The sequence below is a fragment of the Dipteris shenzhenensis genome, chromosome 9 (genome assembly GCF_047967505.1).
Source record: "Dipteris shenzhenensis isolate YYH24624 ecotype China chromosome 9, Dip_SZ_1.0, whole genome shotgun sequence".
In the NCBI taxonomy this organism is placed as follows: Eukaryota; Viridiplantae; Streptophyta; class Polypodiopsida; order Gleicheniales; family Dipteridaceae; genus Dipteris; species Dipteris shenzhenensis.
Window position 1 is genome coordinate 52,450,993 of NC_141604.1, and position 20,734 is coordinate 52,471,726.

At 44.5% G+C, this 20,734-nt stretch overlaps 2 protein-coding genes across 3 annotated transcripts in view; both read right to left on the minus strand.

The window, feature by feature from the left end:
- Positions 1–20,734, minus strand: part of LOC147898820 (AP-1 complex subunit gamma-2-like) — a 127,047-nt gene that overhangs the window by 80,585 nt on the left and 25,728 nt on the right. For both annotated transcript variants that reach the window (XM_087378800.1, XM_087378801.1), the window contains exons 8-9: positions 3,344–3,507; positions 2,796–2,850 (exon numbers count right to left, since the gene is read on the minus strand). In XM_087378800.1, the coding sequence (XP_087234926.1) occupies positions 2,796–2,850; positions 3,344–3,507 (219 nt within the window). The remainder of the gene's footprint in view (positions 1–2,795; positions 2,851–3,343; positions 3,508–20,734) is intronic.
- LOC147898821 (uncharacterized) lies at positions 8,539–9,554 on the minus strand. Its single transcript, XM_087378826.1, has 2 exons — positions 9,159–9,554; positions 8,539–9,078 (listed from the first exon to the last, which is right to left on the minus strand). Exons 1-2 carry the CDS (start codon positions 9,552–9,554, stop codon positions 8,539–8,541), a joined length of 936 nt encoding a protein of 311 aa, XP_087234952.1.

Consider the following 20,734-nt stretch of genomic DNA (forward strand, 5'->3'; position numbering starts at 1 on the left):
TCCATCCAGATCCTGCCCGAACTCTGTCTGAAACTCTCTCGTAAAGTGCCATGACAACCCAAATGATCTCCTGGTCATAACCCAGGTCTTGTAGGCGCTGTATGAGGCGGCTCTCGGAACCGTGTCAAATGCCTTGCGAAAATCCACAAAGCAACCATAAACCCTCTGCTTCCGTGACCTCGCCTCCTCGATGATACATCTGAGCCTAAGAATGTGGTCCATGGTTCCATGATCACGTCGGAATCCGTCCTGTCTTGCTGCTCTAAGTCCTCGACACTCTGCAATTCTGCTAACCTCGGAGTCAAGTACTGATGCATAAATCTTGGACATAACATGTCCAATCATAATGGTCCTGTAGTTCTCCGGGCTCATGGGATCCCCTGCCTTGTGGATGGGTGAGATAGTGTTAATGGTTCAAGTGTGTGGAAACCCCAAACAAACAACGCCATTAAAAAGCTTTGCTAAGATCGGGACTAGGAGGTTAATCCCATATGCAATGAACTTAGTACATAACCCCTCATGATCCTTCGCTCGGCCATTATGAAGTTTCATTACGGCATCCTTTACCCCTCCTCTAGTGAAGAGGGTGCAGGATATGGGACGAGGCCTGTGTGAGAGATTAAGGACTGGCTGATTTTGGATGTCATAAAGTGTGCGTGCATAATCAAACCAGATCTGAGTGTCAGTGAGTGGCGGAGGGGACCGTCCTTCTAGAAATCTCTGCCAGAAGTCCTTAGAGTTGTTACTAAACAAAATGTTCACTAGCTCCTCCTCGTTCCGACAAACAAAATCTAGTTTCTTCCTCCGTACCAGTCTACGATATTCGCGTAGCGTATCTGGTGCGCTCGTAAGACTGTTTTTGGTTTCGAATCTAAGTTGACAGCGTAAAGCCTTACACTCATCATCGTACCAACTATTACAGGGTACGGTTCCAGGAGGGGTGGACGGGTGGAGCGGGTGGTGTTGGGGAAAGTGTGAATGGCAGTCTCATGTAGTGAGCGGGTGACAAGGGCAGCATTATCCTCTACAAGGGGTATGAAGTCAATATAAGCAAGATGTACAGACGGCCAGAGTAAGAAGGTGAGTGATCCCGATCAAAGCGTATATCGTGGTAGGTGGAGTAAGAACTAAGTGGGGTGGAAGGTGCTATGCGAAGGGGGGTGAAGATGCTAAAGAAAAGGTATGTATGATCAGCCCCTCGGGGGGAGGTGCTACAGTGAAGTCAGTAATGCGAGATGTGAAGACAAGGGATCCCATGATGTAATCAACAACACTAGAGCCCCCCCATGTGGAAAGCATGTGAAACCACCTGAAGCGGGCCATCTGTCAAGACCATTATAGATAATGAGATCATGTATCCTGCCGAGGTCTAATAGGGCCTGCCTATAAGATGAGAATGGACCTCGCCTGTCAACCGAAACCCGTAGCATACCTGCCTCCTCAAGGTCAATATCTAGCAGTAGAGTGGAATCATCTCTGAGGTCAAGAAGTGGTACCTGACAGGCCCTTGTCCTCGCGTTGAAGTCCCCCACTAGGAGGACTTCTCCGCGGCTAGAGAAGTCAACGATGGACTGATCAAGAGCAGCAAATGGGGATAGAGAGCTAAAGGAAGGGGATGGGATTGGAGAGACTTTGGAGACGAGAGGGAAGGAGAGACAGCAGGATGCAGGTGGCAGATGCCAAAAACAGTGGTGTTTTGATAACTGCGTAGGTAAACATCCACGCATGGTAAGCGCACTGTATGGTACAGAACATACTATATTATACCATACAAGAAATCCTATACGATACGCATATCAAAACTACCTTGGGCTTGAATGTCTTTACCTTCGCATACCTTGACTTTGAAGAATTATAATGTGATGACATTATCCTTGAGGTGAGGGTAATGGTATGGCATATAAGTCCTTAATGTCATACAAATTTCGTTCATGGATCCTTTGTGTGTATCTTAAAAAGGTATGTGACTGTTTACCTTGCTTGAGAAATTGCTTCATCAACCTTATGTTGTAACCTTTGGGCTGGACAAAAGCAAAGACATAGCTTCCGTACAGCACACCCTCATCAACACAGACATGAGCACTAGGTCCATTAGGAGCAACACTTCGCACGTGTAGAGTTTCACCAGATTAAGGCAGAAACACTGGCGCTACAAGAAAGCATGCGATGAAGCATCAATAGAAAACAATCACTAATTGACAGATATTGACCCTACCAGCCCAGGGAACTGCCTGGCATTATTGTTTGTTTTTTGACATGTGAAGAATAATACAGTTGAAAGTCGACAATGAGAAAGTGCATTTAAGATTGATTGATGGGAATATGTGGCATTGCAATTTACTGCCAGATTTGGACCCAGTGATGACTATTTTTCAACAAGTACACAGATTCAATTATGAACAATAAGCATGAAAGTCATTGCTAGAACCAGCCAATACTGGAATTAAAAAATGAACAGGAAGACAAGTAGGCCCTTATTGGGCTCATTGTGCATTCCATGATCCCACACTGGAATATCCTTATAGTTAATTTAGATATCCGGAGAGCTAAGCTGGTGATAGTCCTCATTTACTAGCCATATTTCTCTTATTTTTGGAGCTCTCTTCCTTTAGAAAACACAATATACATAGATTTGATGCAATTTATGGATCTGCACAATGGAAGAAACACCTGACTTGCACTATTGGATCTGCACAACCAATTATCCAAACATCCAGAGTCCTGGTGTAACCGTAACAAATTCATCATGCATAATAAAGCAGGAACGCCTTGCAAGCAAGAGAGCACGAGCATACCTCTGCCATCACTTTGATCATTTGATCTATATACCAGACTTTGTCTGGTGCAAACCTACAACACAGTAAAAAAAAGAACTTGTAGGAGACAAAAAATCTTGCATATATTCGCAAATATAATAAACATGTTAGGCATTTAGATGTGAAATCCAATCCCATCACATAGGATGGACTTGCTTCTTTGCAGCCATAGGAAAAGAGCACACAATGTATTTTGAAATGCTGCTTCGAAAATTGAACAAAAGGCCTGGAAAATTTTATTACCAAGCTCTTAAATGCATTCAATTTAGTTTAATACAAATGCCTCCCTGTTATAAATGAAAAACATACCTTGTGCATCTTGAAATCACAATTCTTTATTCGATACTTTTATCGTTTGTATTTTGATTATTTAACTGTTTGTTTTTTTAATTTTGTTTGTTTGTCTAATTGTTTGATGTTGTCTACTTCAGCATTTACTTATTTTTTATCCTATTCTTCTTAATCCACTTGCACACTCATCCATCCCTGGAATGATAATACATTAAAAAAGCACTCAGAAGAATTACTTATCCACAATAGAGCAGATCTTGGAGGTCAGGACACCCTTAAAATCAGAGTCACTAGTCTTCAGATCATCCAGCAGCTCCTTTGTTAATGCCTTCACATTATTTTTATTGACCAATGCATAGACTAGTTCCAAAGCCCTTTTCCGAATAGATATATCTGTATCCTGCACCAAGAGTTCCACATCACAATCTCAAATAAGAAGCAGCCTTGTCAAAATAAAACACACCTTCATAAGGTTAGGATAACATATTATCATATGACTAAAGTACATTTAAAAAACAAAGGTAACAAAAAGAAGAGAGAGAGAGAGAGAGAGAGCTTGCTGGTCTTTTTTACAGTAGGAAAAAAACAGAGACGAGGAAATACATTATCACGAGGAAATACATTATCAAAGCATTGGCATCAAGGCAGTACATGCAATCTAGTACCAAATTGACATGCACAAACTGTCCAAACCAAAATAGCAAAAAGAGCACCACATGACGATTTTTTAAATATATGTGCTTATGATTCTAAACTATCAAAAGCCAAATCCCAAAAAGGCAGCAACACACAACATAGCAAACTTTCTTCATTACTTAGCTTCAATTAAAGCCCTTGCAAAGAATTGAAAAGATTGAGATCTAAATTTTACAAAGAGAAAAATTGAGAAGCAATCATTTCCTAGTTAACAATATCAACAAAAGTTCAATGTGAAGCTTTCTTATAATGTTCCCACTATACAGGTTGATAATACATCATAATCTCTAATCCTAAAGTAGATTGACTAACGCTAAGATCTTAGAATTGCAGACACTCACTATATATTAGCACTCAAGCTCACAAAAACAATAGTTTGAAAACAAAAGCCTACAGGAAGGCAACATTTGGAAACAATGAATATGTAGGAGGAAAAGGCTCAGATGAATCACATACTACTTCAAAAGGCTCAGATTCTTGACTCAAAAGGAATTGCTCTCTTGGGCCCCTAATGTTGTATCCTAGATGATTGGAGGGACTTTGGCATGGTGGAGTTGCCTACACACAAAAGAGGAGTAATGAAAGGAGGCATTCTTTCCCTTGAGAGGGCTTCCTACGATGCTTTCATTTTTCAGTTCAGAGGCAAAGATTGTCACATATGAAGATGCTTTTCCATCCTTGCCACTGTTGCACCTGTTTTATTCGTTGAATATGAGATGCTTGAGGCGAATGCATGCCCCAATTGACCGATTTTATGTGGATGATTGGACTATGGATAGACTTGGTACTATTTGCACTGCCCCCAAGTATCTACTTCTGACCACTATCCGGTTATTATTTTTCTTTTTGAGCCTCACACTCATGCTCGATCCGCTAGCATTGAAAGTGCCGATGCTTTCTATACAGCAAAGTTATTATCAATGACAGTTATGCAGGATTTGGGATTCTTACTTGCCAGATGCTTTGTGTTCTCCTTGTACTATGGAAGTAGCTCCCTCTCATGTTAGTGTTTTTATCACTCAACAGAATATTCCTAAGCAAGAGGTTGTCATGTGTCGACTGTTGACAGCCCTATAAAAGGAAGAACAGAAAGTCCCTCACATGCCTGAGTCTGCAAGCACCTTGGTGCAGCAAGGGCTCCCCAGCAGACTCTTATGAGAGTAGAGCTGAGCTTTCTTATCATGCATGGGAGTCTTTCTGGGTTCAGATGATGGTAAGAATCAATAACACTTCTCTCTACTCGGTCCTAGACATAGCAGAGAAAGTGCTTCTCAACTGATTGACAAGATATTACATGCAGATCCAGTTGGCATTTACTGTCATGCATATTGCCTCACATTACTATGCTTCCCTCCTCACTGCAAAACTTGATACGACTGATAGAAAAGCCCCAGGTTGAGGGTACGGCAGACAGTCCCATTGTTGGTGAAATCTCTCTTGGTGCACCTTTGACCACCTTGGTTCAGGACTGCATTATACTCTAATCTTATCCATAATGCACAAACTAGCTTTGTGCATGGGTGCAGCATTTTGAGAGGTCTCAGAATACGCCAAACAGAGTAACCAAGCTCCTGCTATTCTACTCTTGAACTTTGAGGAAGCTAACAGACTAAATTGGGGTTTCTTGGAGGATACCCTGCTGCATTTTGGTTTCTCTGATTCATGGATCAGAGGTGTCCTCTCTTTACAGATCAGCCCACAATCACATTGTTATTAGGGGTGCCACAGGAAAGAGAATCAAATTAGCAAATCGGTCCAATAGGAATGCCCATTAGCTCCCCTATTATTTTTATTTGTGGCAAAGGCTATGAGTCTCTACGTTAGAACACAGCAGTCTACTTGGACGTCTGTCCTCAAAGCCTTACAGCATTCATGATAACTTTGCGTCTTGCAATAAAGACACAAATAATTGGCATAAATCCAATGTCTCTTGGGTCACTGATGAGAACTCTCCTAGCTGGTGTTTGGATTTCGGCTTCATATGGGTTCAAAGACGTCTGTTTCTTAGATATTTGGGCTATTAGGTTGGCATAGGGATTTCTACTACACAGCAATTTGATCCCGCGTTGGGAAGTATCAAGACATCAAGATGCCTTCAAGAGCAAAGGCATGTGCATCTGCAAGTACAGATCACATGGTTCACGAACATGTTTTGAAAGCATATGCATTTTGGGAAGATCAATAACCATACCATCCTTATATAACTTCACCAAAGCTCCAAAGTTGAGGTGTCCAAACCTCTCATGCCACAAATGGGTACCTGCTATGGTAGAATCAAGAGCAAAGGCATGTGCATCTGCAAGTGCGGCATCATCCAAACACCTGTCATAGGCATCAAGTCTATAAAGACCTCTAGTCGATGTGCCAGTCAAGACCATGGTAAAGGCATGTGTAGAATCATACACTGCACACCTAACACCACTAAAAAGGACCTGAAAGGCACATGTAGCTATGGCTGAAATAGAAATGAGGTTCTTGTGTATGCCTAGAACATAAAGCACATTCTCTAGAGTGACAACACCACCAAGGACAGAAGTAAGAGCAACTTGCCCAATACCTTTCACCGTATATGATGCATTATTGGCACATGTGACACTACCCTCCTGAGATGTATGCTCTAATGAGCTGAATAACTTCCAACAAGAAGTGATGTGCGTGCTAGCACCACTATCAAAGAGCTAGGCATCATGAACATCTGAAACTACCATGCAGGCATCATGAACATCAGGATTATACTGACATGTAACCAAGAAAGCCCAATGCTGGTCTTGTGCAAAATTAGTGGACTCATGTCGCTCTTCTGCACTAGAAGAACCAGATACTGCAAGACCAGACTCTTTCTTCTTCTTTTCAGATGCAATCCGCTTCCTGCATTTAGAATTATCATGCCCAGGTTTCCTATAATAGTTACATCTCTTCTTCTTTTTATTATCCCCTAAAGAAGAGGCACCATGTGAATGATCAGCATGTAAATGAGGGGGTTTACCAGCTGAAACCTTGCCTTTGCTTTGTTTTTATGCTGGGCAGCAAAGGCTTGATCACTAGCCATAGAAGCATTGCGATTTGCACAATTTTGCCCCTCCTGAAGAAGAAGAGCAACCAGCTGGTCAAATGAGAAATGGTTGGAATTGCCACCTGCAACCAACCTCAATGTAGTAGCAAAGCCTTGATAAGAATCAGGCAACCCATCAAGGGTATTAGAAACAAGCTGAGAATCAAGCATAATCTCATCAATGTTGGCCAATTGCTCTTTCAAATCCTTCACATTAGTGAGATAGGCATCCATGTTACCACCCTCTTCAAGCTTTAAGTCTTTCAACTACTTGCGGAGATAGGCAACCCTCGCCTCATTCCGCACCTGATACAAGGATGCAAGCTGATCCCATGGTTGCTTGGCTGTCTAGCAAGACCGGATATGAGGAATAATAACCCGTTTCCATACCACGCTTCATATGGTGTCATAGTTTTCAAAGCCTTCGTGGGAGCACGATTCAAGACATAATTGGCACACATGAGACCTTCAAGCCAAAATTTGTGAGGCAATTTCTTGCTCATAAGCATGCATCTATCCATCTCCATGAGAGTGCGATTTTTCCTCTCAACTAAAGGATTCTGCTGAGAAGTAAGCCTCACTGTAAGCTGATGATGAATGCCCTTTTCCAGCAAATAAGCCTTAAATGTATGAGAAATATACTCCCCTCCTCTGTTTGTGCGAAGTGTCTGTACCTTGAGCCCTGTCTCATTTTCAACTTTGGCAACCTGTCTCATTTTCAACTTTGGCAACAAAAAATCGAAAATGGAGAAACACATCAGATTTTGCCTTCAAACCATACACCCAAGTGTTTCTTGAATAGTCATCAATAAATGTGACAAAATATAAGTAACCACCCAAGGCAGGAGTCCTCATGGGTGCAATTTACGGACAGCTCTTACTGCACCATCTTTCTTGAAGGGAAACCTATGCATCTTGCCAAGTATGCATCCTTCACGTGTATGAGGCGGGGGTGACTCCAAAGGAGGTAAAACATCAACCATTTGAAACTGTTGAAGTGTCATCAAACTGCCCAAATTCATATGCCCATATCTAGCATGCCATTACTCTGCATTCTGCATAGCAACAATGGGAGTATAAACTGCGAGTGCATGATCTAGTCTTTTCTCAAAAACATCAAGCTGAAAAAGACCACGAAACAGTGTGCAAGATAGTCTCAAGGCATAATCATCTTCTCTGCCTCGAACTACACACTTGTCATCCTCAAAGACAACCTGAAATCCTCTTTTATTAAGAAGAAAGAAAGAAAGAAAGAAAGATATATTAACATCCACAGGAGACCTCACGGGTCTATGGGACAAAATGCACACCAAAATCATCAACATCAATTAGAGACTGAGAGTCTATGGGGGAGTATAGCAGCTCAGCCCCATAAAGCACATCATGAATTCTGAAATTTGTGCCATCTGTGGCTGTAAGCACAATCTCACCAATACCACGAACTGAATAAGAAGAATCATTTGCACAAGACACCTTTTTCCAGCGGGTGGTGGATGCACAGAATCAAACAAACAGTTCCTGCGAGTGATATGTTTGGTGGCACCACTATCAAAATACCAATAATTCAATGTCTCATTGACATTGAAAGTGCATGCATCCTTAGAAGGGTCATAACTGCAAGTCAAAAAAGCATAATCATCCTCCTCAAAGGTGGCTGTAACATCAGGGACAGCCACACTACTATCATGACTGCAAGTCAAAAAGGCAATATTCCTCTTCCACCAAATTGGTTGTAGCATCACCTTCATGTGCATGAGAGGCTGATGTATCCAAGACAACCATACCGGAATCTTTCTTCATCTCCTTGGCAAGTCTTTTCCTGCATTCATCAATGTAATGACCTAGCTTTTTGCAATAATGACATCTCCCCTTTTTCTTGGGCTTCTCTACATCACTCTTAGCCTTTTGTGAAGGCTGTCTAGAATCAGCCTTAGACTGTTTTGCAGCCTTATTTGTATGCTGCTTACCTTTTGCCCTTGGCTTGAACTTGGAAAAAATGGCATGTTCACCTACACGTGTGGCCATATTTTTCCGTGTCTGCTCTTCTGCAAAAAAAAGCCCTATGAACTCATGAAAGCTGAGAGGGTTGCCACCCCCCCTCAAAGAAAAGTTCAATGAGGTGTGAAAACCAAGATACGACTCGGGAAGAGAACTCAAAGTGGTAGTAACCATCTCTGAATCTGGAATGATCTCATCAATATTCAACAATTGCTCTCGCAAATCCTAAAGTTTGGTGAGGTGCTCACACATTTCATCCATATTAGTATCTTCAGGAATGAAACTCTTGCATCATTGCGGGTTGCAAACATCCTCTCAAGAATATCCCAAGCCGCCTTAGAGGTCCTGCATGACCGAATATGTGGACTAATAAACCTCTTAACAGAAAGGGAAATCGCAAATAGTGCTTGTGCATCACGAGAATCCCATCTCTTCTCCTCCTGTGTGGGAGTAACAACTGCACCTAGTGCTTGTCCTGCACCCTTTGCTTGTCCTCTACCTCTTCCTCCACCTTGTTGAGGAGGAGTGGCAGGTGCAACCACATTCTCTAGTCTTGTCTCATCCCAAGTGACATTATCCCACAAACGTTTGCCAACTAAAAGATTGCGTACTATAAAACTCCATAAAGAGTAATTAGTACCATCCAACTTATCTTCCTGTGTGAGGACACCAAAAACATCATTGGGATTGTTTTGGGCCATGAATGCCAAATATATTGCAGCGAATACTGACAACTAACTTCCCTTCCTGGGAGTAGAGACACAATACAAATCCCTTCCAAGATATAAATGCAAACTCTCACAACACCCTCGTGCACTCCCCCGCAGCCCCCTCCCTTGAAGCCTACAAAGGTACACAGTCACAACTCCTTTTTCTTCATCTCACCCACCCCGCGTTGGGCTGAACCCCCACCCAACCTCCGGGTTTAGCCTCAGCTAGGGGGTGCACTTAGATAAGGTCAATATGGAGCAGACACGCTCCTCAACATCCCCTTCTCCTGCTTCTTCTCCTCCAAGCTCAACTCCAGCCAACAAAATCGTGTACTCTAGAGTTGCAGCCTCAACAGCCTCTCCCTATGCAAGGACATACCAACAAGGGGACCTTAACCAGGCCCCAAAAACCAGATTTCCTATCTGCAGCAAGAAGTATGAGAGCTAAGGTTGCAGACGGCAGGTCTGGTAGACCAAATCTATGTGTTCAAAGAAGCAATCTCGCAAGCTTAAAAGTACAAAGATGTGGATAGCCGAAGAACTCACACGAGCTCAACTAAACCAAAAGGCAATGGAATTAGCCAAGGTCAAGGCTGCTATAAAGGATGGAAAATGGGTAGCATATCATGAGGGTGTGGCCCTCCTCCAAGATATATATATACCTTTGTAAGACTAGAATAAGTCCAATCATACAAATTTAGAATTTTTGTTGTTCTAAAGATCAAAAATCTACAAAGAAAATAAAAGAGAAAATGAAAGAGAAGAAAAAAGAGGTAAACAAAAACTTTTATGAAAAGCAAAAGGAAGACATACTTAGCAAGCAAAGCAACACTTATGTCGTCATCAGTGCCCAAGCATAAGCAGCTATACTGGGTTTCTAAAGACCCGCGGAGTCTCTTGGGCAACCCAGTGCTTACTAAAAATTAAAATACGTCAAATAAACAAAAGAGAATGAAAACAAGAAATAAAGAAGAAACGAAGCAAGTGACTAAGCAAAAATAAACAAGCGAGTCAAGAAACAAAATCTTCCAAAAAACTAGAAACTCTCTCTCTCTCTCTCTCTCTCTCTCTCTCTCTCTCTCTCTCTCTCTTATTTAAAACATAAAAAGCTAAATGGCCCTTTACACTTATGAATCGTTTCTACAAAGAGGCAAAAAGACATTTCTAACTTAGAAAGCACAAGCATACTCAAACAAACTCTCTTTTGAAACAAACCCTCCTCCAAGAATTCAAATCCAAACCAAAAGACCCTCACTCTTAAACTAATGTGTCGCCACTTACTATCATCATTTTCAGACTACAATGTAGGTACCTTCTTATAATCAGAGTTGCTTTATGCACTTCTTGGGAGCAGCCCTATGCCCTCCATGAACGACTGTATCACAAAGTTTATCATTGTCCCACAAACCTATTGGTCTCGCGTGGACATTAATATACTCTCTCTCTCTCTCTCTCTCTCTCTCTCTCTCTCATATGAGTGAGTGAGTGAGTGAGTGAGTGAGTGAGCCTTGGGCCAGCTAACGACACCAAAAGGCCGAGTGGATCTCACGGCAATTGACACGTCGTAAAAGGCGGGCTTTCCTCACACACAAGATGGATGAGGTGATACAATCATTTCAAGAGGGAGATCCTACCATTGGGTGGGGGCTTCTATTTGAGGGGAAGCCGCCTACTCCCATCATAGATCCAATATGTCTAGCACACATATGCCAGCTCACTCTATCACATCCCGATGCAGGCACTACCCGATATGTCTTCTGTGTCCATGCCCAATACTGGTCATTTATTCACTGCACAGAATGTACAAACTACACTTTGTTAGCTCCATAGCCACAGAGCTCAGGATCATGAGGGTCTATGGATTGAGCACTTTGTGCATGGGCAGGAGGTCCTAGCCCCGATTTTATTGCAGATGTTCAACCACGTTGTATGCCATGGCATCCCACCTGCTTAAAGTACTTCCACCATTGTGCCGACAACAAAGCAAGGGATCACATGGACACTAGGAACTACAGCACTCTTATGATTGGCCACACTTTGGCCAAGATATATGGGTCGATATAAGAGAGGGAGATTAGAAGCTACGCAGAGGCACAGCGCCAGCATTCTCTAGGACACAAGCAGGGTTCCAGAGATAGCACTCCACCCTAGAATACATCTTCACCATCATCGAGGAGGCGAGGTTGAGATCCCAGAAAGTTTACGTTTGCTTTGTAGAGTTCTGAAAGGCCTTTGACACTATCCCACGATCTTGTATGAGCAAGAGACTTCAAGAGATGCAAATTCTAGAGGTTATGCTTTAGGGGGTGATGAGCCTATGCAAGTCCGCCAGAGGGAGAGTCTGTGCCCCAGGAGGCCTATCAGATTGGGTTGACAGCACGATCGGAGTGAAGCAGGGATGTCCCTTTCACCAACACTCTTCGGACTCTACATTGACGAGATCACATCCTTTATTGACCTCCTAGGAGGTGAGGAATCACAGCTGGCTGATTTGATGATATAGATACTGCTATACACGAATGACATAGTCCTCATATCATCTTCAACAGAGGAGCTGCAGAGACACGGATGACATGATCCTCATCATCTTCAGCAAAGGGACTACAAAGACACCTGAAGGCCCTATAGATGTTTTGCAAAGAGAGAAACTTGACAATTAACCTCGGGGAAGATCAAGGCTATGATTTTCAACACCTCACATGCAATACTCCGGATCTAGGATGATTCGAAGTAAGCTCTAACGAGATAGTCCTCATATCATCTTCAACAGAGGAGCTCCAGAGACACGGATGACATGATCCTCATCATCTTCAACAGAGGGACTGCAGAGACACCTGAAGGCCCCATAGATGTTTTGCAAAGAGAGAAACTTGACAATTAACCTCAGGGAAGATCAAGGTTATGATTTTCAACACCTCACACGCAGTACTCCGGATCTAGGATGATTCGGAGCCCTGAGTCCCCTATCAAATAGTATAGGCAGAGTTCATCATGACACCACTCCAGATTGATGCCATACACGGACGAGATAGTCCTCATATCATCTTCAACAGAGGGGCTGCAGAGATACGGATGACACGATCCTCATCATCTTCAGCAGAGGGACTGCAGAGACACCTGAAGGCCCTATAGATGTTTTGCAAAGAGAGAAACTTGACAATTAACCACGGGGAAGATCAAGGTTATGATTTTCAACACCTCACATGCAGTACTCCGGATCTAGGATGATTCGGAGTAAGCCCTGAGTCCCCTATCAAATAGTATGGGCAGAGTTCATCATGACACCACTCCAGATTGATGCCATCTTTCAAACAGTGACATTCATCCACGAAGTTTGGGCCTAGACTGTTGAGGCTGGCACTAGGTATCCAGGTCAGTAGAGAGTAGGGTCAGCACAGCATGGCATGCACGCATATCCACATGGTTTGCCAGTCAGGGCATTCACATGGACCGGCTCCCCTACTTTCAATACAACGTGCATGCGCACAAGTTGATCCCACGAGATGAGATTAACCGTATCATAAGATTAGATCTCCTCCATCCCCATACGACACAGACTTGGGGAGGGAAGGGGAGACAAGGAGTTGTTCACCAAAGATCCGATTCTATCATGACTACTTCTTGAGAGTATCAAAGGATGGACTCGTCATCAAACCCCATTAACTAAAGCACAGAGGAGTCTCGCATGCATTGATGACACATCCCAGCACTCCTGAAACCCCTGATCTGCAAAATAACCACACACAACATCAGAACTGAGCAGGCTGCTCACCACCCAACCGTGACATCTACGGGATGTGATCCCGAATCAGAAGATGTCCCCCCGAGCCACGAGCTGAGCTACCGGCACGAACTCCCAATCAGATCCAAACCAGCCTGGTGTCCCATACCACCAGGTGGCGCTGTGAAGCCCTGGTTCTGCCACTGGGCCTTGGGCTACGCTAAGATGCAGGCGCGCGTCCGCGACACAATCCAGGATCAGACCTAGCACCTAGGAACGAGACTTGCTTCCAACTGCACACTGAGAACTGAACCCCCTGGGCCTCTTTTATAGACTCGGGCCCCGGCGCCAAAAATAGCGAAGACCTATAAATAGTTCGTACCCTTGCCACTCAACCCGAGAATCAAGCCTGCCTAGCTCTAAGCCTCCCCAGGCTAACCTGAGCTAGTTCTGTGTACCTAGTACACGTCAGATACCAATCCGTGCACATGACATACTCCCCCTCCTCTAAGAACTCACTCCTGAGTTCGCTAAGAAATCCGGAAATGTTCTTTGGAGGTTTTGTAATGTCTCCCATGTTGCATCCTCCTCAACACGATCCTTCCACTTAATCTTGTATTTCGTGATAGTACGATTTCGAATCTGTCTTTCACGGAATTCAAGAATAGATTCAGGTTCGTGAGGAATAAAAGTTAAATCTGTAACTTCTATAATCTCATGAGGAGAAACAATTTGATCATCTGCACCCAATACTTCTTTCAGTCTACTGACATGAAAGACTGGATGTACTTTAACATCAGGAGGCAATTCTAGTCGATATGCAACTGGTCCAATTCTTTTAATGACCTTGAAAGGACCACAGTATCTGGGGGATAATTTCGGAACCAAACCAGTACTTAGGCTCTTGGATTCCTTAGGAATTCTCAAATATACCATCGTTCCTTCATAGAACTCTCTAGGTGAACGATGTCTATTAGCATAAAATCTGTCCCGATCTTGGGCACTTCTAATAGACTCCTTGGCAAACTGCAACATTTCCTGCATGTCTTGCAAGAAGTTCTTAGCAGCATCATTTTGAATCCCTTTTAATCCAACCATAACTGGTGACTTAGGTTGAAACCCGTACATAAGCATAAAAGGACTATAACCTGTACTAGAATGCTTTGCACTGTTGTAAGCAAATTCAATCATGGGTAGATAATCTTCCCATGAAGACTGTCTCTTAGATACATATGCCCGAAGCATGTCTTCAACCAACTGGTTGACCTTCTCTGTACTGCCATCGGATTGTGCATGATCCGAGGAACTCATACTTAGAGTAGTTTCCAACTTCTCAAATACAAGTGTCCAGAAGTTACTTGTAAACTTTGAGTCCCTGTCACTGACTATGTCAGATGGCAAACCATACAGCTTGAACAAGTGGTCCACAAACTCGTGAGCCAACTGAACAGCTGAAATAGTTGTTCTTGTAGGTAAGAATCTAGCCATTTTTGTCAAACGGTCGACTATGACCCAAATAGAGTCATGACCCTTGCGCGTTCGAGGTAAACCAGTAATAAAATCCATGGAAATACTTTCCCATTTATTACCTGGAATCTGTAATGCACGCATCTTAGACCTATAAATAGTTCGTACCCTTGCCACTCAACCCGAGAATCAAGCCTGCCTAGCTCTAAGCCTCCCCAGGCTAACCTGAGCTAGTTCTGTGTACCTAGTACACGTCAGATACCAATCCGTGCACATGACATATGCTCTGATACCAACTGACACATCCCAGCACTCCTGAAACCCCTGATCTGCAAAATAACCACACACAACATCAGAACTGAGCAGGCTGCTCACCACCCAACCGTGACATCTACGGGATGTGATCCCGAATCAGAAGATGTCCCCCCGAGCCACGAGCTCAGCTACCGGCACGAACTCCCAATCAGATCCAAACCAGCCTGGTGTCCCATACCACCAGGTGGCGCCGTGAAGCCCTGGATCTGCCACTGGGCCTTGGGCTACGCTAAGATGCAGGCGCGCGTCCGCGACACAATCCAGGATCAGACCTAGCACCTGGGAACGAGACTTGCTCCCAACTGCACACTGAGAACTGAACCCCCTGGGCCTCTTTTATAGACTCGGGCCCCGGCGCCAAAAATAGCGAAGACCTATAAATAGTTCGTACCCTTGCCACTCAACCCGAGAATCAAGCCTGCCTAGCTCTAAGCCTCCCCAGGCTAACCTGAGCTAGTTCTGTGTACCTAGTACACGTCAGATACCAATCCGTGCACTTGACAATTGAGGATTGCCATTGAGCAGATACGAGTCTCGTCCCATCAATTGAGGATTGAGACAAGGAGAGCATACAAGCACACCCAGAGAACAATGGATCTGTAGGCCATGCACGCTTGGGGAGGTAAAGACAAAGGATCAATTCTTGTGTGCCTGCCCAAACTACTTTGAGGTCCGGGAATGATACCACTGAGTCTATCAGGAGGGGCATGCGTTTGGTCTAATCTCACAATTGATCCACTTCCACGATCGGGATCTGAAGGCTCTATCTGAATAAGATGCGATGGCACGGAGAGGAACTATTGAGACATATCCAACAGCAGCAAGAGGTGACCGCGCTGCAAGAGGTTGAGCTAACCAAGCACAACGAGATGTCACAGACTTCTATGCATTTGAGTTGGCTCTAGTACATAGTGGGGTGGAGAAGAAGGAGCTAGCTAACATGAGGACAGTGTGTATCAGCAAGGAGAAACAACGCGACGCTACCGAGCCAAAGATGTAGAGACCACACACGACACAGAGTGACCAAAGCCCTCGCAATCGAGGTCCGGTCTAGCTCAGCTCTCCTTAGAGAAAACTGCCAAAGTCAAGGCATCTCTCTCTCTCTCATAGACCCGTTGGTCTTCCGAAGACTTTAATAAACTCTCTCTCTCTCTCTCTCTCTCTCTCTCTCTCTCTCTAGCTGTAGCTAGCAATGTAGCTAGTTAGCCAGCTAGCTAGTTGCACCGCGCCGCTAGCAACCAGCCAACAGCGCCACCAGCAGCAGAACCGCCGCCAACAGCAGCTCCTTCACATCTCTCACAGTCCCTCGTTGATCACTTGTTCTCTGCTGCCTCCTTGCTCACCTCGCAGCAAGCTCCTAGGTTCTCTAATCCCGAGTTGGCTAAACCCCCAACCCGGTGGTTAGGTTCAGCTAGGGGGTTCTACAGAAATAGCCAAATGGAATGACCTACCCTCTCCTCCAAATCCCCCTCAACTCCATCAGCCTCAACTATCAGGACTCTGTACTCTACAGTGCAGCCATGACACCCTCTCCGTATGCATGCAATTACCAACAAGTGTCCAAACGACCCATCATTGGGCAACATGAACAGATTTATTATTTGCAGCAAGCAGTCAAAGAGTTAAGGCTTAAGCTGGCAGAAGTAAAAGCCCGACTTCAAGCTCTAGAGGGACCTGGTAAGCAGGCAGTAATTGCTGAGGTTGTGAACTCATGTAAGAATTCTCCTCCTACTCCTCAACTAGTCTCTACGGTCAAAGATATGGTTTATACTGAAGTACAATCAATCAAGAAAGAAGTGATTGAGGAGTTCAACACAAAGGCAAACAAGACTGATATCTAGGAAGAGATCAAAGAACACGAAGCCAGACACGATAATGCATTGAAGGTTAGAGTGGGGGGGCTTCCTGAAAGATGGTTCAAAGATGATGACTCTTTCAGTGAGACTTTAGCACATGTCAAAGCAGCCACGCCTAATATTGAATGGAAGATTGATGATGATAATGATGATGATGATGATGATGACGACGACGGAGCAACTAATATCCGACACTCCAGAGGACATGCTAACCTTACACTTAAGTCACAAGATTTACGGATCAAGCTTCTTTGACAATCTTACGAGTTGAAAGGGACCAAGATATGGATAGCTGAGGAACTTACACGAGCTCTTGAAAAATAAGGCAACGGAATTAGCTAAAGTCAGGATTGCTAGCAAGGATGGGAAATGGGCAGTCTACCGTGAAGGCATAGCACTAATCAAAGAGTTTAAATCCAAACCAAAAGACTCTTAGTCTCAAATATATATATATATATATATATATATATAGAGAGAGAGAGAGAGAGAGAGAGAGAAAGAAAGAAAGAAAGAAAGAAAGACATATTAACGTCCTTGAGAGGCCTCACGGGCCTATGGGACAAAATGCAAAGTACACCAAAAGGAAATACTGAAAACGCGGGCTGGAGCAAAGGGCGCGCTAAGACCCTTGCTGAGTACTATGCTGAAATAAAATCATATAAAGAGCTCAGTAGCTCAAGCAAAATCGAGAACACAACATAGATTGAGAGCTACGACTCTAAAGCCGAAACCCAATACTATGGTGGCTCGTCTATGAGCAGTGAAGATATCTCGGCTTGCATCTGTCGAGCTGTCTCATGCTGTGGCGGGGGGGACATAGTCTCCTCGATCTCTAAACCCATTGAGCTATATCCAGAGTGACCCCTCGTCTCGAACGGTCTCCTCTGAGAAAAGTTGTGATAGGCCAAACCTCAATAGAATGTGCTCTAGTCGCTCTCCATATCACAGGTGGCATCGCAGGTGGCCTTTGCATCCCTCTCTCGGTAATCTAGACTGCCCGCATATCAGCTAGCTCCTCCTCTATTCCACTGTGTCCTGGAGTTGACTCAAATGCATAAAAATATGTAACACCCTGCCGTGTGTGGTCAGCCTCTGTATCCTGTGGTCCGATTGCCTTCTGCGGCTCTCTGATCTATCGTAGCAGAGTCTCTATTGTCTGCGCACCTCACACAGATACAATGCAGACCTGGTCATGGAAGTGGATTAGTCGTGATAGTGGACCGAAGCTGCTCCCACCGTAATAGAGGTAGTGGTATCGTCTCCTAATCTCATAGTAGGCTGGGCAAGCACATAGAAAATGCTCCTTTGCCTCAATCACTCCCAATGTGCAAGGCATGCAGATCCGATGCTCTCTAGGTTTACGAGCTGCTCTCCCTGTCTCAATCTTGAACAGATGGGATGAAAACCACATCTGTGCAATGGCGATCCTCAATGCATGTGAGACTCCTCTGTCCTCGAGATACTGGGATCTGATGATGAATCCCTCCTCCAATACTCTAAAGAAGTGGTCACGGTAGAACTAGGTCTTGGTGGGGAGCTCATGTCCGAGATGTGTGGAGCTAGAGGAGATCTAACCGTATAATACGGTTAATCTCATCTCGTGGGATCAACTCAGGGGGTGCATCCATACCGAAAGGGGGGAAGCCTATCCATCTAAATCTCGTGTTTGGCAAACCATGTGGATATGCGTGCATACCATGTGACCGCTCATGGTGTTGGGTCTTGGTGGGGAGCTCATGATCTCCCCCCCAAGTCCGAGATGTGTGGAGCTGGAGAAGATCTATGGTTAATCTCATCTCATGGGATCGACTCAGGGGGTACATCCATACTATACTGAAAGGGGGGAAGCCTGTCCATCTGAATCACGTGTCTCGCAAACCATATGGATATGCAGCATACCATGTGTCCGCTCCGCTCTCAGCTAGTCTTCTGGATGACTCTAGAGCCAGCCTCAATAATCTCTAGTGGGGTAAGTCCCAGACTCTATGAATGAATGTCACTGTCTGGAAGATGGCATCAATCTGTAGTGGTGTCATGGCCAACTCTTCCTGTACTATCTCATGTGGAACTCAGGGCTTACTCCGGATCATCCTAGCCCCCATAGTCACCTGTAGGCGCTAAAATCTTCTCCACTCTACTATCAATACATCACATCCCTAGAAGGGTGCTGCATACATGGCCGTTGGTCGCACTAGCGTGTCGAAGAGCCAGCACTTTGTCGATGGATCCTGGAAGTGTGCCTGGAAACACTGTCTCTCTAGCCGGGCCAGATCACTCCGTCTCCATGAGTCGTGCCTGGGCTGCGTAGGTCGTAGTGAAAAGGGGGCATGAGAAGACTGCTCCCAAATACTTGTAGGACTGCACTATCTCCACTGGCCTGTCACGATAAGTGAAGCAGAGTCGATGGAGCATTGCATGTGAGGTGTTAAAAACAATAACCAAGGTTGACTGTCGGGCTCTCTCTCTCTGCAGAACACCTCTAGGGCATCCAGATATCTTTGTAGCCCCTCCGCTGAAGATGAGATAAGGACTATGTCATCAACGTATAGCAATATCTGTATCATGAGATCGACCAGTAATGATCCCTCACCTCTTAGGCAGTCAATGAAAGAACTGATCTCATCGATGTAAAGCCCGAAAAGGGTCGGTGAGAGGGGGCAACCCTGCTTCACTCCAATTGTACTATTGACCCAATCTAATAGACCACCTAGGGCACGAACTCTGCCTCTGACTGACTCATATAGGCTCATCACCCCCCCGATTAGTGTCTCTGGAATCTGCATCTCCTAGACCTCGCCTCCTCAATGATAGCCCTCAAGGTGAAGATGTGGCCTACGGTAGAATGATGCCTCCAGAATCCTACATGTCCTAGTGCCCACTGGCCCTGACCCTTTGTGTGACTTCTGAGCACCCTCTCTAATACTGATCCATAAATCTTGGCCAGAGTGTGGCCAATCATGAGGGTACAGTAATTCCCATAATCCATAGGGTAAGAAATCAGCTCTTACACAGAGACACATGTGCAGCGAGCTTTGGGCCAGGTTGGTTTCGGAGGAAGCATTTCACTCTTGACCATAGATTCACCCTGTGAGCCATCATCGAGGAGGTGAGATCGAGATCCCAGAAAGTCTACGCTTGCTTTGTAGACTTTTGCAAGGCCTTTGACACAGTCCCACGGGCCCACATGATTAAAAGACTCCAGAAGATGCAAACCCCAGAGGACATGATCTGGGCAGTGATGAGCCTATATGAGTCAATCAAAGGGAGAGTCCCTGGAGGCTTGTTAACTTAGATTGAGAACACAATCAGAGTGAAACAAGGACACCTTCTCTCACTAACACTCTCTAGGCTCTACATTGATGAGATCACGACTTTCATTGATCGCCTAAGAGGGAGAGCAATCTTTGCTTGCTGACCTAATAATTCAGATACTGCTATATGCAGATGACATAGTCCTCATCTCCTCTTCAACGGCAAGCCTATAGAGATACCTAGAGGCTCTAGAGATATTTTGCAAAAAGAAAGACATCACTGTAAACCTTGGCAAGACCAAGGTTATGATCTTTAACACGTCACTGGTAGTACTTCATCAACTACTTGAAACTTGCACGGCATCCTCTACAAATATCCTTAATCTCTTTAGGCTGAATGTTAACTTTTGCAAAGGCGTCCTCGTCCTACCTCATCTCGCTTCTACATGTTGGCTGAAGGTCATTAGTGTCATCTCCCTGAGCTGCTGCAAATGCAAAGGTTTGAGCCACTTCAAGTGGTACTTGCTTGCATATCTCAACACCTTTGGTTGAGACACCCTC

Excerpts from the sequence above, each read along its gene's own strand:
- LOC147898821 (XM_087378826.1), bottom strand. The coding sequence starts at position 9,554 with ATGGCCCAAAACAATCCCAATGATGTTTTTGGTGTCCTCACACAGGAA. Across the intron at positions 9,079-9,158 it reads ATATTCTTGAGAGGATGTTT|GATTTGCGAGAGCAATTGTT; the intron begins GCAACCCGCAAT and ends ACCAAACTTTAG.